Below are 16,376 nucleotides of genomic sequence, written 5' to 3' on the forward strand. Positions count from 1 at the left end.
GTTACTTTTTCCTCTTACAGTAAATAGAGTGGGTGGAAGGATGATCTTCTGCTCAGTTTTACCAAAGTGGCTTTGGGTGGCATTAGGGTTACTGGAAAATATTGTCATACGTAGATCCTTCTTGCCTAGTTATGGTTAACGCCTTCCTTTTTTCCTCCTTTCTTTTCTTTCTTCTTTTCTACCTACCTACAATTATTTGCTAACTTTTTGCATTAGTGCCAGTGTGTAATAGCATGTCATTCATTGTAGGATGTAATTTTGAAGGAATTAAAACCCCCTTTCTAAGAGATTTCTGAGCAGGAACTGAATATCCTTCTTTATAAATGATTTAACCTAGACTTCCTATGATTCCCCAGGCTGAAGTTCATAATTTAACTTTTGCCTGCTTCCTACATCAAAAGATTTATTCTAATTAGGATCAAAGTGGAAACAGAAGGAAGAGATGAAAAAAATATCCTCTAGGCTCATTTATTCTGGAGATTGTAGAGTCTACGTAATCCTGTTGGCCCTGCTCTGTGAATTCTTGGCAACCATAGGAGTCTGGATGGAGGGTTAAAACCTTCTAACCATTTCATTGCAGTGTTATTCATAATCTTGAGTAATTAGAAATCATCTAAATTTTCCATGTTGGGTGATTCATTAAGCAAACCACGATGCATGTGTATAGTGAAATACTATACAGTCATTATAAATCACATTGCCAAACATCATTAATTGGCACGAGAAAGGGCTTGTAATATGATACATCAAAAACTGCATATCGAGCATGACCACAGTTTTGATCATATGCATAGAAGAAAGACTAGAAAAAAATATACAACAAAGTTAAGCATGTTGTAGGTGATTTAATTTTCCTTTGCATTTGTTTTGGTTTGTTTTATACATCTTCCTCAATGATATTTTTTATTGAAAATCAGGAACAATCCCAATAATGTTATTTTACCAAAATAAACCTTTTCCTGCCTACTTAGAAGAGATATGTAATGAAGAAAGGTGACAAGCGTGTGCTTGGGACCATCTTATAGATTCAGAGCCTCTACTATTAGTATATATTGTGCTGAACTTTCAAATGTCTTCTTTCTGCCTGGAGACAAGAAGGCAGCTGGCTGTTTGCTGGTCTGGAGAGCTAGGGAGAAGGTAGGGAGAAGCATTTACCCAAGTCCTCACATTCTTTGTCCAGGGAAAATACATTTGTATAAGTGTCATCTGCACTGCAGAGATTGTCCCAACACAGTTCTCTTTCTTTGCTGTGTTTCCATGGAAATGCTGTAATTGCTGGGCTTTCAAAATATCCAATTTTAGATATTTTTGTAGTAATAATATGAGAGTCAAATTAACTAAGGAATGTGGCCAAGATAATCACCTCAGCCCTTTATTACACAGCTTAATTAAATGCCCATTTTCATTTGTTTCTAACCTTCTGAAATCATTCTTCCAAGCTATTACCTGCTCAAAGCAGCTCACACGCGCACACACACCCCAGACACTCACATGTACACATGCTCCTCTACCTACCCACTGTAGAACCAAAACTAAATGTCTTCGAAAGGAATAATAGCCTCAAGAACAAAACAACTTCATCTTCTACTTCAATTGCCAAACTGTCACAGTGTTTATTTAAGAAAGAAAAGTGGGTAGTGAATACCAAATCAAACAACGATCTCTTCACCTTGTGGAACTGGTGCTCCTTTTGACATCTCTAGGAGTCACACAACTATATCAGCACAGTGGCAGCTGGAGCTGTGCAAATGGAACAGCCAAACAGCAGGAGAAGGTGATGGAGTCAAATTAGCTCTTTTCTTAATCACTCATCCTTAAGCCTCATTATTTCTACAAACCGCCTGGTTTCTCCCTTCCTTGTTCCCTCTTTCCCCTTCCTGCCTTTTTCCATTGCCGTTTTCTCAGGCTGTCCCACTAAGCAAACAGGAGAGTCTTGTGGGCAGGACAGTCTGTGGGTTGGCCTCTCCTGAATTCACTGGTTTCACTGTGAAAGCAAACCTTATGTAGGGCACTGAAAGAAGTTCTCCTTTAACTCCACCCCTGCCAAGGTTCTGGAAATTCTCAAATTAGGCCCATTCTTTTTGGATGGAGGTGTTTTGGGCCCCAACTGTATGTGCCCTCTGAGAGAAAGACCCCATAAAGCATATCGGCATGGACTTGATGAACACATAAAGCATAGCAGCATTGCCAAGCAGAGGGCAGGACCCTGCAAGAAGGAGTCGCAGTGCAGGTACATTGGGTCAAGAAGACGGGGTCTGGAAATGGCTGAAACATGAGACTCTTTCTGGGGAGCAGGTGGGTTGATGGAGAAGGTGCAGTGCTAACATGTTAGATACCAGACAAGCAAAAGGTAATGAGGATTACCCGAGGGGAGAGAAACCAAAATGAGGAACAGTAGGGGGAAAACAAACAAACAAACAAAAACGTGGTAGCTTCTACCAAGCTCCCTCACTCACTCCACAATTTTTCCTAGTTCTAGCAATCATTGGTGTATAGTAGTTTGAAGTAGGAAATCATTCTGACTGGGTCTCATTGGCTGCCTGGTGTAGTAAATTAGTAATAGAAGTGGCTCTCTGATTTGGATTCTTTTCAAAGCAGTCTCGCATGCTCTCCAGGGATAAATCAGATGGACACATGTACAGAAGGAGATCCACAGGACATTCAGATAGTAGGAAAATTACAGCCTAAGAAATGGAATATTGAGCCTTCCTCATAATTTAGTGACACTGAGGTTTATTTCTGTCCACTTTATGCCTCCGAGCCTGCAATTAAAGCTTGCTGCCACCAGGGAGTGACTGTCCGTGTGGTCTCATGAATTTCAAGTGGATTGCCACTCAAGCTTTCCAGGTTGTAAATGTCTTAACTAGGTATCGCAGCGATCCTTGAGTTGGTGCTGTACTCTCTGGACTTTAGATGTCCTGACGTCAAAGTTGTGACTGCAGTTGTTCAGTTTAGAGAGGTTATTTCTGGTACTGACTTCTTTACGTCAGCTTTGAAGAGAAACCGTGGCATGTTAGAACTGGAAGAGATTTTAGAGACAAGCTAGAGAAACCACACATACAAGTGTGTACACACACACACACACACACACACACACACACTTCATTTTAAAGGTGAAGTAACTGAAATAAAGTAGTTTTCCCTTGGTTACAAAACTAGCCAGACAAGGGCAGAATCAAGAATTATCCTCAGTAAATATCAATTCCATTTAAGAGCTCCTTTTCCTCTGGACGTTTTTTGTTTTGTTTTGTTTTGTTTTGTTTATAGAAGGGAGAATAGAAAAAGATGTCACTAACCCGTTGTCTCTGGTGCTGTAATGTCCTTCCCTATCTTGGAGACAAATTTCTTCAATCACTAGCAATTTTGACATTTTATTAATATCTTCTTGAAGGAAGACTTTTCTTATCAGGCTGCTAAACACTCCATCAAGCTGCATCTAGTGTATACTTGATTCTTTACCTCTTACTGTGCTTCCCTTTATTAATATAAAATTAATATAAAACCTGGTATTATATATGTTATGTTATGTTATGTTATGTTATGTTATGTTATGTTATGTTATGTTATACCTGGTCTTATGATGGTCCGGCTAGGTCTTATTTTCAGGGAAACACGGTAACTGATTTTCTTCAGAGTAGGTTTTTAACTCTGCCTTAGACAAGAGTTTCTTTATAATGTAGTAGAATATATAAACAGAGATCTGAAAAACCAGTGTCACTTCATTAATCAAAGAATATTTGGGGGGAGGACACATTTTCTCATGATATTGACCTCAGATGTCCCTAGTCTTTCCCTCGTCTTTTTCTTTGTGACACTGACACCCTCTTTTTTTTTGGGGGGGGGCAATTTTTATTTTTGTCCCTACAATTTAGTTGCATGTCCATGAGGAGGAGGAAGTGTCATGAGTCATGGTGATTTCCTCAGAAAGGAATGATACTTTCTTTTCTAGACATACACCAGAGGTGTTCAAGTGATTATTAAGGGGGGGAGAAGAGGAACTCCAAGCGATGAAGCCATTAATATAGCTTAAGGGTGGTACTGAGAACAAAACTGTCTTAAATAAAATAAACTCCTCAAGATACCTATAAGCCTCTCTCTTATCTCTCTCATTCCTGTGACAGTGGCAGCCTTCTCCTAACAGTCTTCTGTCTCAATGCCTGTTCTCCATTGAGACTTCAAGTTTCTTTTTTTCTCTTAAATAACCTGCTCCATGTCCACGGTTTTCATCTATCTTCACATCTCCCTTTCTTTCTTTTTCTTTTTTCTTTTTAGAAATATCTGAACGTTCTTGTCTCTAGGCTTTCCTAAGACATCCCAGGACACAGCAGCAAAAACAGAAGAAAGAAGCCCCAGCTCAACCTAGCAGATTGAAGGACCAAATTCAATGTGGAGCTTTTACCAATTTCAAAATGAAAACGTATTTCAAACTTTCTCTCTGCCTTCTAGTGGGAACTGGAGAGGGCTTGCATTAAAAATATTTCTTAAATATAATATCTAGCACTTACATATCACTTATTATATGCCAGGCACTGTTTCCAAGTGAGATATAGATATAGATATATGTCACTTGTTCTTGTGTGTATACCCACAGACATACATACACATATATATCAACTTAATAATCTTTACAACTCTGTGGGGGTAAGGAAAACTGAGGTACAGAGATAGTAGGTTACTTACCCAGGGTTATGTAGCTAATACACACCAAAACTGGGGTTTGAAACTTTTAATCACTATGCATATTGCCTCTATATACAATACTTTTTCAGAGAATCCATTACCTCTTACCCAAGGACTTTAGAAAATGGGTTTTTTCATTGTGCAAAATGGCAGCCAGAAAGTGTGAAGTAACATTAAGCTATAGGGACCAACTTCCTGGTTTCATTCTGGTTTGAAATAAGTACATTTCTACTTGTAGGAATATGTATCCCAGCTTATATGGTCTGGAAAACTTGTTTTGTGTTTTTATAACAAAAAGCTTATTTGTAAAGAAAATAAACTGAACTAATTACAACCAAATTGCAAGCTGTTAAATGACAGGGACACCGAATAATAATAATTTGGTTATAGCTATCATCACAATGCTATAGGCTTATTAATAATGCTATATATTTATTTAAAGCATTAATAATAAGTAAATCATTAACTCCTCATAATCTTTAAAATGAGCAGGGCAGTTCTTATTCTTCCCATTTTGTAGATTAAGAAACTGAGGCTCAGAGAGGTTCTCCCTTGTCTAAGAAGGAAATTCTTTATACCTCCTTATTCTGTGCCTCCAGAATTCATTAATCTTGTCTACTCAACCTCTTCTGACACATCTATATATATAACCTCCCCTGTCTGAAGAACAAATGATAACTTTTCCAAAATCTGAAAACTATTTTTTGTCTCTGTTGTTTCTTTTCTCACCGTTAAAAGGCCATAGCCTGATTTACCATACTAAGAACTAACTAGATGAAATAATATTCTCGAGGTGGATATTTATCCATGTTTTTAGCTTACAAAATGTTAGAACCAGAAGGTAGCTAACAGTTTTATTTTATGCTTTCCCCAACCTGTTTTACACAAAAGCATTGTGAGCAAAGGCACCACAAGTTATAGGAGGAGCAGGGACCAAAATCCACATCTGCCTATTAGTTTTGTCTATTAGTGTTTTCTCTCTATTGGCTTTTTTCCTGGCAGAGCCCTGAGCTTTTCTTTCCTGCCAGCCAGGTGAAGATGCCTTCTTTCTCAGCAAACATCAGACTCTTCCTTCCCTCCATCATTTATGAAAGTGTTCAGTATGTGGCCACTGAAGACCTATTTTTCAGTAGGAGGAAGAGCTATCAATAAATGAGTTTTCAGTAATTCAGTACAACTCCTCATCATTTCCAGTGCTTATTCAGTTCAAAACACTCTACTTAGCTATTTTAAAGTTGTCTGACTAATAATATCATCCTGACCACATTTCATCACCTCAAACATCATGGGGGAAATGTCTCATGCTTATACTGAAATTAAGATAAGCTGCATCGTTAGCATTCAACTTACTAACCAATCTAGCGATCCTGCAAAGAACAAAATGATTTAACATAAAATGCATTTTCTTAATTAATCTTCATCTGGTTCTTATGGGGCATCACGTTCTTTTATACATATTTGTAAAATGATGATGCATTTCTAGGAATCGACCCCTAGCTTCCTGGAGGAAGTGTTTAGAGCCCTCCCTTTTCTCCTTTCTGAAAGATGAGATATTTGTTTATCACAGTCTCCTGTTCTTCCCAGTTTCCCAAGTTTCCCTGCACTACAGAAAAGTCAGGTCAAGGGTGGCTATGTCTTTAGGGGGTGCCACCACTAATGGAGTAAACTTAGCAGAGACGGGCGAGGCCTATAAATATAGAAACACTCCCTGCCCATACAGGTGTGCTGAGGAGGAGAGTCTGACACTGCACTGACTGACTGGCTTAGTATTGGGTGACCCCAGTTGGACTCTTTTGCCCTTGCCCTTGCCCTTGCCGCAGACCTGGCCTCTCCCGTCTGCCCTGAGTGGAGTCTCTGCTCTCTCCCCACAGTTGTGGACATGGATGGAAGACCTGCAGAAGGAGATGCTGGAGGACGTGTGTGCCGACTCCGTGGATGCAGTCCAGGAGCTGATAAAGCAGTTCCAGCAGCAGCAGACAGCCACTCTGGACGCCACGCTCAACGTCATCAAGGAAGGGGAAGACCTTATCCAGCAGCTCAGGTCAGCGCCTCCCTCCCTGGGGGAGCCCAGCGAGGCCAGGTCAGCATGGGCAGTGCTTTCCAGTGGGAAATGGCCCGGACTAGACGCCAGATAAGTCATGTCCCGGTCTTGGCTCAGCCACAACCAGCTCTGTGGTCTTGTGTGAGCTTCAGTGTCTCCGTCTGACACATATAAAAATGTCCGCACTGTGTGCAACTTGAGTTTAAAAGGAAATAGTGCACCGAACAGCTATTATGTTCCAAAGCTTTCGTTATCATTCACCGTGTGATTCAGCAATCAGTAAGTTACATAATGATCACAAAAATTAACGACATTCAACAGAAAATAAAGCACATCTTATGAAGAAGTGTAGCAAACGCCGGCATGTGGAGAAATGGCCTCTGTGGGATATAGCGTTCTTTGGCGTCTGATCTCAGGCTGAACTCTGAACTCCAGTGCCCCAGTTCACAAAATGGGACCACAAACGGCTGGCTTTGGCCCCATGGGAATGTAGAAAGGGTGTGACGTCCCACTCTGTTCTTTATCACCCGCTCATGACCTTTCCACCATGCCTTGCTGCCAGCAAATAAAAATCCCTCTGTATCGACCTAAAGAACCATAACTAAGAAAGAAAATCCTGCCATTCACTTAGAATCATCCACCCCAGGGCCTCCTTTCTGTTGGCATATCAAGTTTCCGTTTTCTGTCAAGGGCACCAGCTCCTCAGATAAAGTGTCTGTGAGTCCTAGATGGGGCCCTGGGCAACCAGCTGTGTGCCCAGGTGCTGCATAAATAGGATTTGATGGTGCTAATGATGCGGCCCGCAGGGGCTGCTTTCTATCCCCAAATCACTGAGAGCTGGGACCTCTGCCAACCCAGGACAGAAATAATCTCATCAGCAAGTCCCAGGCCAGCCCTGGGGCCGATAGGAATTGTTTCAATTGAAAGGGTTTTCCCCGCCATACCAGTTGTCCAATTAAATAAACAATGAGAACTTACCTTTCAATGGCCCTGGCATGTGTTTCTGTTGGAAACTAATTATTTCTATTCTAAATGTGCACATGAGATATTCTGAGTCCTTGTGTTGCATACTAATAAGACAGCCTCTTTCCCTTCATCCCCTAATTCATCTTCATGAATGTATAACACACGACAGTTTTGTCTGCTTACCTAGGAATCTCCACTGGTAATTTGTTTCTGAAGAAAATTCCAAATAGTGGGCAGTGACTTAACCTCTCTGGGTGTCAGCTGGTTCGTCTGTATAATTAAGGGACTTACTCTCCGAGCTCTGTCAGCTCTAGAATCTTGGGATGGCTTTGTGTTTTCTCTCCAATTGCTTTGCACAAGCTTGGCTGGCTTCACTCTCTGGGGCTCGTCTATGGAGGTGCCACTTACTCTTAAGAATGGCCAACCTCGCACAGCGTCTGAGAGCGGAGGCTACTCAGTGAGTGAGAAGGCAATGCTGTGGCTGATACCTGTTCCACGAGTTTAAGTTCCGTGGATTTCAGAGAGGACCATAGGCGTGTGACCGAGACCCACTGGTGACCAGTTATTCCTCCACTAGCCTGACTCCTGCCTGGACTCTCGTCCCTGATGTCAAGACCAGTCAAAGAGGAAAGAAGTAAATGGTGCCTAGTGGATCTTGGCAGGATGTCTCCCACACACCAGGGCATATCTTCTCTAGGTCTCCGCTTCTCTAGGTCTGGCACTTATCACCAAAGTCCCTAAGGTGGTTTCCTGTCATCTCTGTGATTCCTAGTGAGTGTGACACTGGCACGGGGGTTGTGCCAAATGGTCAGAAAGTATTCTCTTCCTTCTGGAAGCTGTGTGATGGAGAGCGACTGAGAGAAGCAGTCAGGAAGAACCATCATATCCTCCCAACAGCAAAGTCCTCACCAAATGCCCAAGGCGCAGTATTGAGTACATCTCTTATGTGCCTTTCGTGATTGGGGGTGTCCATGCCATGGTGGGCTTTCATGACCAAACAGGATATAGAATTGGGAGTTCTCTGAATGATGGAAGAAGAGATTTTTGACAAACTGGCTTTGTGTTCCCTTCAGAAACACAGTGTGAGCTCAGATACCGTTGCTTCTGAGACCGGCTAAAAGGACTGGTTATCAGAAAGCTGGCTGGTGAGAGGATTCAGACACTCCTGATTTTCCCCTTGTCTTCTGACTTCTTCAATTGTATAAGAAAGCAAGATGTCACAAGATATTGAATGTGCCCATTTATTTCAAGTTTCAGGGCTCCTGTTTATTCGAGGCCCTATAGATGTAAACTTCTTACCCTCCAGTTTTCCTATTACAATGATCTCTTTGGAGATCTCACCTCCACCTCACTTCTCTGAGCAGGTCAATATATTTACTCTTGGTTCCCCTCTACAAAATGTCACCTCCCCTTATACTTTTGTGTAGACTCTCCCTGCTCGGAAAGTGCACCCTTCCTATCTATTCGTCCGGGTTCATTCTTTTCTTCTAACACCCAAATCAGAACTCATCCTCCCTGAAACCTTGTTGTTACCTCTTGTGTCCTATCGTCTACCCTCCCCAGTCGGGGCTGTGCCCCCATCAAGTCCTTGATACTTTACTTGTGTCCTTTCCGAATTCATAGTCATTCCTACAACACGTTCCTGGTTCCTGGTCGCAGAGCCCGTTCACACACACTGTCTTACTTAACAGCAAACCACGAAGTGAGCAGGGCAGGGATTATGAAGTCCGCCTTAGGAGGCCGCTGGGGCTCAGGGAGGTGACTTCCCAAGACCACTAGCCCATGTGTGTCAGAGTGGGGACTGACTCCAGACTTGCACCCGCCAGGTCTCATGCTTCTCTAACTATAGCTTGAAGCCCGTGTAATAACTAGCCTGTCACTTTGGCATAGCATTCTAAAGGGGATGAATAACTTTGGCAGCCACGACCTCCTTTTATTTTAACATCAATCCTGTGAAATAAAGCTAGGAGGCGTTTGTTGAATTATGTCTTTCATTTGTCTATGCTTACGCATTGTGTTTAATGTGTCTAGTCTTATGCGTGTGTGTAGTGAAGCCATACATATTAGACTACGTATATGGATGAACCATTCCATTTCTCTACTATCGTGTGCTTTGTAGAGCCCTTTCCCGTGCATTATTTCATTTGATCCTTTTCACAATTCTGTCTGAGGACTAGGAGAGCAGCTCGTCTCGGAGCTACTGTGTTGTGCACCCCAAAGAGGATACGTGTCTCTTTGGTTCACTGCTAAGCGGATAGTGCCAGGCTCCCAGTAGGAGCTTGATAAACAGCTGTCGATTGAATGGCTCGACCGATTGACGTCCACCTTGCTCAGGCGAGGAGGGCCCCTGCTCTTCCATCACCATTAACATGGCAGGGCCCCTCCCCTCTTTTCTTCCGCTCTGCCACAGGGACTCGGCTGTGTCCAACAACAAGACGCCCCATAGTAGCTCCATCAGCCACATCGAGTCGGTCCTGCAGCAGCTTGATGATGCCCAAGTACAGATGGAGGAGCTGTTCCACGAGCGGAAGATCAAGCTGGACATCTTCCTGCAGCTGCGCATCTTTGAGCAGTACACCATTGAGGTAGAGGGGGCGGAGGAGGGTGGTGGGAAGGTGGGGGTCATGGGTAGTGGCCAAGGGGGCGCCCCAAGGAGGGAGTTTCACAGTAGCCTGAGGGGATCACAACGGATTGTGCCTCAAGGATTCATCTTTAGAAATCAACAAATTCACATTCCAGCTTGTGATAATCCTCTATCCCTCTCTCCCCCACTGCCAAGCAGAGCTCCTGTTTCACGGTTTGTCTGGGGATGACTTCATTGACAAGGGTTTTCTTGGTGTGCTTTGGACTCTTGGTGCTTTGGGTCCTGAGAGACCATGGAATTGGCTGTTTGGGGATTGGGATAGAGTCCGTGAATCCTACAGCTTCGTGAGCAAGTAGGTGTTAAAATTAGGAGGTCTCCTCAGCGGAGGACTATAGATCAGGGATGATTAGGTTGGTGCAAAAGTAAGTGTGGTTTTTGCAATTATTTTTAATCTTTTTGTTAGGCACGGCCCGAGGAATGAGTCGTGGGAGACCAAGATCGGTCTATTCGAATTTATTTGGCGTGTTTGAGCTGCGGGAAGTCAGGCTAGAGCAGAGGGAAAAGATCATAACCTCCCGAGCAAAGAGGGGTGTGGAGTTTTATAGGAGGGCGGTAAACAAGGCTATTCCCCCTTCAATGCTTCAGGGGGTTTTCTTCGACAAAGGGTTTCAAGGCATGGCCAAGTCCTCCAGCTTCACACCCTGGCCCCAGGCCTCTGATCACAGATCCCTAGGAGATAAAGCAAGACAGGATCAAGACAAGATGGATTTAAGATAAGGTTTCTGCTCCTGGCCTAAACGTGGCTTAACACTTACAGGGCAGTTACTTTTGCACCAACCTAATAGGTGACATCACACAGCAGCCAGGAAGTCAGGAGCCCCAGGAAGGAAGACTTGTACCCTCAGTTTGCTTTCTGCTTATTAAGAAAGTAAGTCTGTGCTTAGGCCATTTGGTGGTCATCTCATAGACTCCTCAGTTCATTCTGAAAAGGTCAGAATTGGGTGTTCTGATCTATTTATGTCCCCTTTGTGATGCCTATTATTATATAATAATGTCTGCCCCAAATAAGATCCACCTTTGATTGTGTTTTGCTTTGAAACAGGCCCTCAGGGTTTGACACCTAGGCCCTTTGGCCTTTTCAAGGAGGGCAAAGGGTTAAGTTAAAGGCACTGACTTCTCTTTGCACCCAGCTGGCCTGGTATGAGGGAAATCCAATTCTCCATCCACCATATTTTTAAACTTTGTTTTGCATTCCAACCATCTCCTCTGAGTTGGGGCTTCTGGGACTGATCTCCCCAACAGTATCTGTGGAAAATTCCATGGAACTGGTTCAGAAGGAAAATGACTTTTTTTTTTTTTATGTTGAAAGCTCCAATATCCCAATCCCACGCAGGACCAGAAAACTATCCTGGCAACAGCTGCCCTTGTTTTCAATCCTGACACCAAACATATTCATATTTAGAATCAGAGATGTAAAAGAAAAGCAGTCCTTTCTGTCCCTTACTCTCTTATGGTCTTTCTGTTCTCATAAACACGCCTCTACCCCTGCCTCCCTGGAAGCTACGACAGTTTCTTGCTTAAAGATTTCATGTCCTAAAAGGTGCTTTCTGGACAGTCTGTGGGACAAAGGAAAAGATTTAAGTCCTTAAATCTAGATCTTGATTATCCTTCCAACTTATTCTATAACTTTGGTTGCATTTATTTATAATTTATGAGTATTTTGAATCTACACTCACAAGGATTCCAGGTGTCAAATAGCATTAAACATATATTGAAAGAATAGTTAAAATTCCAGTGGAAAAGTCGAGATATTGGCATGGCAGCAAAGAGTGAATGTGGTGAACTTCATAAAGGTGGAGCAACAAAGGCAACAAAGGAAAGAAGGGGTGTGAGTTATTATTCTTTGGTAATTGGGAGTGAGACTCACAAAAATAAATAGAGGTTATATTCTATGGCAATGATGTAGGCCCCTGGCGCTCCCTCAGCCCTTCCTCAGCTCCATTTCGCCCGCAGAGTTTGAATGCATCGGGGGAAATTATGTCAGCAGTTGTGGTGATTTTGCTGTTGTATTTTTTAATTTACTCTCCTGTCGTTCAAGGTCCACATCAAAATCTGCTTAGGGGGAAGGAAGCAATCTGAGAATTTGGTGGTTTAATGGTTATTTCATTAGATGGCTGTGGTTTTGAGGTCAGGGTTCCTGGTTCATTTCCAGAGTGGGTTGGTTAGCTTCCCTTCGCCATGAACTGTACCCCTGATGTCAGCTGGGGGTATCGCTAGGGTGTGTTCGCCTGCAGTGATTCTAGGAAAATCCATTTTCATTCCTGAAAAACAATCCAAAGTATATGCAAAAAAAAAAATCCTTTTAAAAAAAAGCTAACTGTACATCAAATGAATCCTATTTAAATGTTGCAACAGGGGATCTTGATATTTGAATTGTAGGATTTGCATTCTTCAACCTTTGTATTGTACAAAAATTCCCCCTCCCACCCTGAATCCTGGACAACAACTTAGGCTGCTTGGTATGTATGCAGTAGAGAAAACGTGAGGAAATAGTATGAGGGTCTAATGAAATGAGGAAGATAAAGATACTAATTTGGTTCTGTGCCGTCTGGTTTAGGCAGCAACGTCCAGGCTTTAAAAAGGGTCTTGTTCCCTGTTTTGGGTGTGGCCCAGAGCTTGGGGAAATGCTGCATTTCATCTTCGAAAGAAATGAAAATCCTGCCAAACCTATGGAAAAGTTCAATTTTGCTTCAAGCCAAATTGTCACAAGTTATTTTTGAGGGTGATGAGATTTTTTTCAAATACCAGCTAGTGTTTTACTGTGGGGATGAAGAGCAAACATGTAGAAAAGATTCAGAGTGTGAAACTGAGGGTGGTTTGTGTAATGAGAGATGTGTCAGAGCTGACATTAGGCAGGGCAGGGGCTGTCATTGCAGGACCTACAGCTTTGGTTTCCTTCCCTAAAGGAAGGAATCTGATGAACATATTCAGAATTCCTGGGGATTACTGAAAACCTGGGCAGAACTGCTCCCATGACATCTGTAGAATCTAAGCATGACTTCTTAACCATATCACTGATGGCTAAATTGGGCTAATTAATTTAAGAATTAAGATAATACAGGAGTTGCTGCACCAGTCTCCTACTCAGTAAGATGGGTGTATGTGGCTCCCACAGTGTAACCTGGGATGAGATGACCCGGCACCCCCACTAAGTGAAATTTATCCTAAAAGGATTAGGCAAATGTTCAAAAACCAGGACTGCGGCTGCATTCCTGGCATACCTTCTTAGACGCCATGGAGACTAGACAAAGTGACCTATAGATATTCTATGAAGTGTTTTCCTGTAGGGTCAGCCAACCTCTATGAAAGATACTTTATGTGAAATGGTTATGATAAAAGAGACAGTTCACCAAATGCAAAACAAAATTGTTTTCTACAATTCATCAGAATGATCAGAAAGAAAGAAAAAATATTTTCAGAAGCAAGAACAGGCACATGGTCTCCAGACTCTTTTGATTAGGCACCCTCTCAATAAAATAATTTTGAACTTGGAACCCCCTATATGTGCATATATATTAGTTTATAAATTATATATGTTCTAGTATCACTGACTAATAATCTCAAAACACAATATGCCCTTAGGATGAAGTTTCGCTTTTTCATTAGAAGTTGTGGTTCCACACTTCAAATAATCTCCCGGATAATTTCCAGTTATTTTGTTGGCCTGGTTTCTTGACAGGTCTGATTAGGTTGGCATTGTGTCTTTACCCTACAATGTGGCTGACAGAATTCAAAGTTCTCTTGTGCTTTTGTAATTAGTATTATCTTCAAGCTGCAGTTTCTTTGAGGAACCTTGTTAAGCCATGTGTCTTTTTGTGAAGGTTAGTTTACTTACAGCTAGATAATAGATCAATCCATTTAAGTGGACACATGAAAAGAGCAATAATTTGAAATATGCTGAAAGCAATGGAACAAATGAGCCAGTCAGGCCCTCTGAATTGTGGGGCTGCCACCTTCCCTGGCCCTGTCCTGCCACACCATCTGGCAGGTGGTTAGACGGAGACTTCCGCGTCAGTCTACCAGGGAAAGTTTAGGAAACTTCCTATCTTTGATATTGGTTTGATCAAATATATATGCATATGTATAGGCAGAGAATTTTTCTCTGTTATCAATGGATAATCTTGAGCACCCTCAGGGTGGCATACTCCCATTGGAGAGTACTAGAAATGATACCAAGAAAGATACTCTAAACAAAGGACTTTCTGAAAAATGGATCACAGTTATGGTCTTTCTTTTAAATCTCTCACTATAATTACACAGTTTGCTCAATGCACCTGAAAATTAATCTGTGTAATTAACCTGAGTAAGGAATGGAATAGCCAACTATCAATCTACAGGGTCCACATTAGGACAAGGGGGGGCCAGGCTGAGGCTGTGGTAAAAATGGCCTTCGCAGAAGAAAATCCCACCTAGAGGAGAGAAAGCTGATTGTAATTTACTGATGGTCTCAGCTCTTTAATTGGTTGGATGCAGAGGCCTTAACATTTTATACTTGAGATTGCTCAGTCAACTTTTACCTGATAGAAATTCAATTCCATACCCATTTAGTGAGCACCTACTATGTACCAAAAACTATGTTTGGCATTGTGGATACAAACAGTCCCTGGCATTGGGGACCTAGCTGGGGAGAAGCACAGAAACAGAACCATCATACAATGTGATAATTCTGTGAAAGAGAGAGGCTCACAGTTTGATGAAATGCTGAGGCAGGAATGCTTAGCTGTATCAGGCTGCCCAGGGAAAGTTTCTCGATGAGAGTACAGTTAGAGGACAGGTAAGAGTTGGTGGTGGGCAGGATTTGGCATCCCGAGAGGATACCACCCAGCATCTACCAGAATCTCTCCAGAGCCCAGAAGCTGGGGTGGAGGTTGAGTGAAGAGAGGAGAGTGGTGAAGAGGGAGCTCAGGATTTCATTATTGTGTTAAACCAAAATCTCCACCCTTCTCCACTTTGGTGCTATTTCTGCTCTGGAAAAACAGGACAAATCTGTTCCCTCTTTTATTTGGCAGCCTGAAAAGTGTTTGAAAATGGTCATCCCAGGCCTCTTTCTCTTTATCTGAAAAACACTGAGATTGTGTAAGTCATTTCTGCAGTCCCTTCCAACTCTAAAAATGTGATCAACCTTTCTCTGTGGTACATATTTCCAATGTATTTGCCTCCTTTTGGATGTGGCATGGTTTCTACACACCTGACTCTCCTGGTCGCCTGTTGCTGACAGGACTTGAGTTAGCCATGCCTGGCTTACGAGGGACACCTCTGCACGTGGCATGTGGGACACTGCACTTCCCAAGGCAGCCAGCAGCCTTTTCAGAGACCTCATCACCTGTCTTGTTTAGGCTTGTACTCCCTTGGAAGCCCTTCATTATTTTTTCAAGGCAATTGCTTCTAATACGCTGACTTTTAAGGTCAATGAAAACCATTTATGTATTATGTATTTTACGTCTCAAATTTTACTTTTTTGAATGTTGGCCCAGTTATTTAGCTTATCAAAATAAGTTTAATTTAGTATTGCTATTGTGGGGACAGAGCCCCACAGAGCAGTTTCCAGGCTCTCGGCCTCACGTGGAAAGGTGCTGGCTCGGGTAGTAGATGGCCGTCAGCTGTGGCTAGTTGGCCGTCAGCTGTAACCAGTGAGCCATTGGCCACTGACATAACTGCCGTGGCTGCGCTGGTCGGTGAGTCGAGTCGGTTGGGTGGCAGACAGAGAAGCAGACAGCAGGTGCAGGTCGTGAGGCGCCAGCCGCCAGCGAGAATATAGATATATGGATATAGATATATGGATATAGACTCCCCTATCCATGGCTCCGTGGGTGTTCCTGTTTGGCCTCACCATGTCCTGCGTTCTTATGTGGGGAGCGGGAGCAGAGACCCCGCCTGCCGCCCTGCATGACACTATCAACAATGTGGCTGTTTGAAACATTGGCCAGGTCAGGCAGGGCTTGCAGTGCTTCACTGTACGTTTTCCCCCCGTGTGACACGGAGCTCTCAGGCTGCACAGTCCTGTTGACTGTGGATGATTTAAGGGCTGCATCATCCAATCAACGT

General features: G+C 42.8%; 1 protein-coding gene across 24 annotated transcripts in view; it reads left to right on the forward strand.

Moving 5' to 3' along the window:
* KALRN (kalirin RhoGEF kinase) overlaps positions 1–16,376 on the forward strand; it is a 621,535-nt gene that overhangs the window by 337,209 nt on the left and 267,950 nt on the right. For 17 of the 24 annotated variants that reach the window (XM_081025698.1, XM_081025722.1, XM_081025696.1 and 14 more), the window contains exons 12-13: positions 6,552–6,760; positions 10,098–10,272. In XM_081025698.1, coding sequence (XP_080881824.1) covers positions 6,552–6,760; positions 10,098–10,272 — 384 coding nt within the window. The remainder of the gene's footprint in view (positions 1–6,551; positions 6,761–10,097; positions 10,273–16,376) is intronic. The other 7 variants (XM_081025720.1, XM_081025721.1, XM_081025716.1 and 4 more) reach the window with 1 other exon arrangement.

Source organism: Rhinolophus hipposideros (genome assembly GCF_964194185.1).
Source record: "Rhinolophus hipposideros genome assembly, chromosome: 2".
In the NCBI taxonomy this organism is placed as follows: Eukaryota; Metazoa; Chordata; class Mammalia; order Chiroptera; family Rhinolophidae; genus Rhinolophus; species Rhinolophus hipposideros.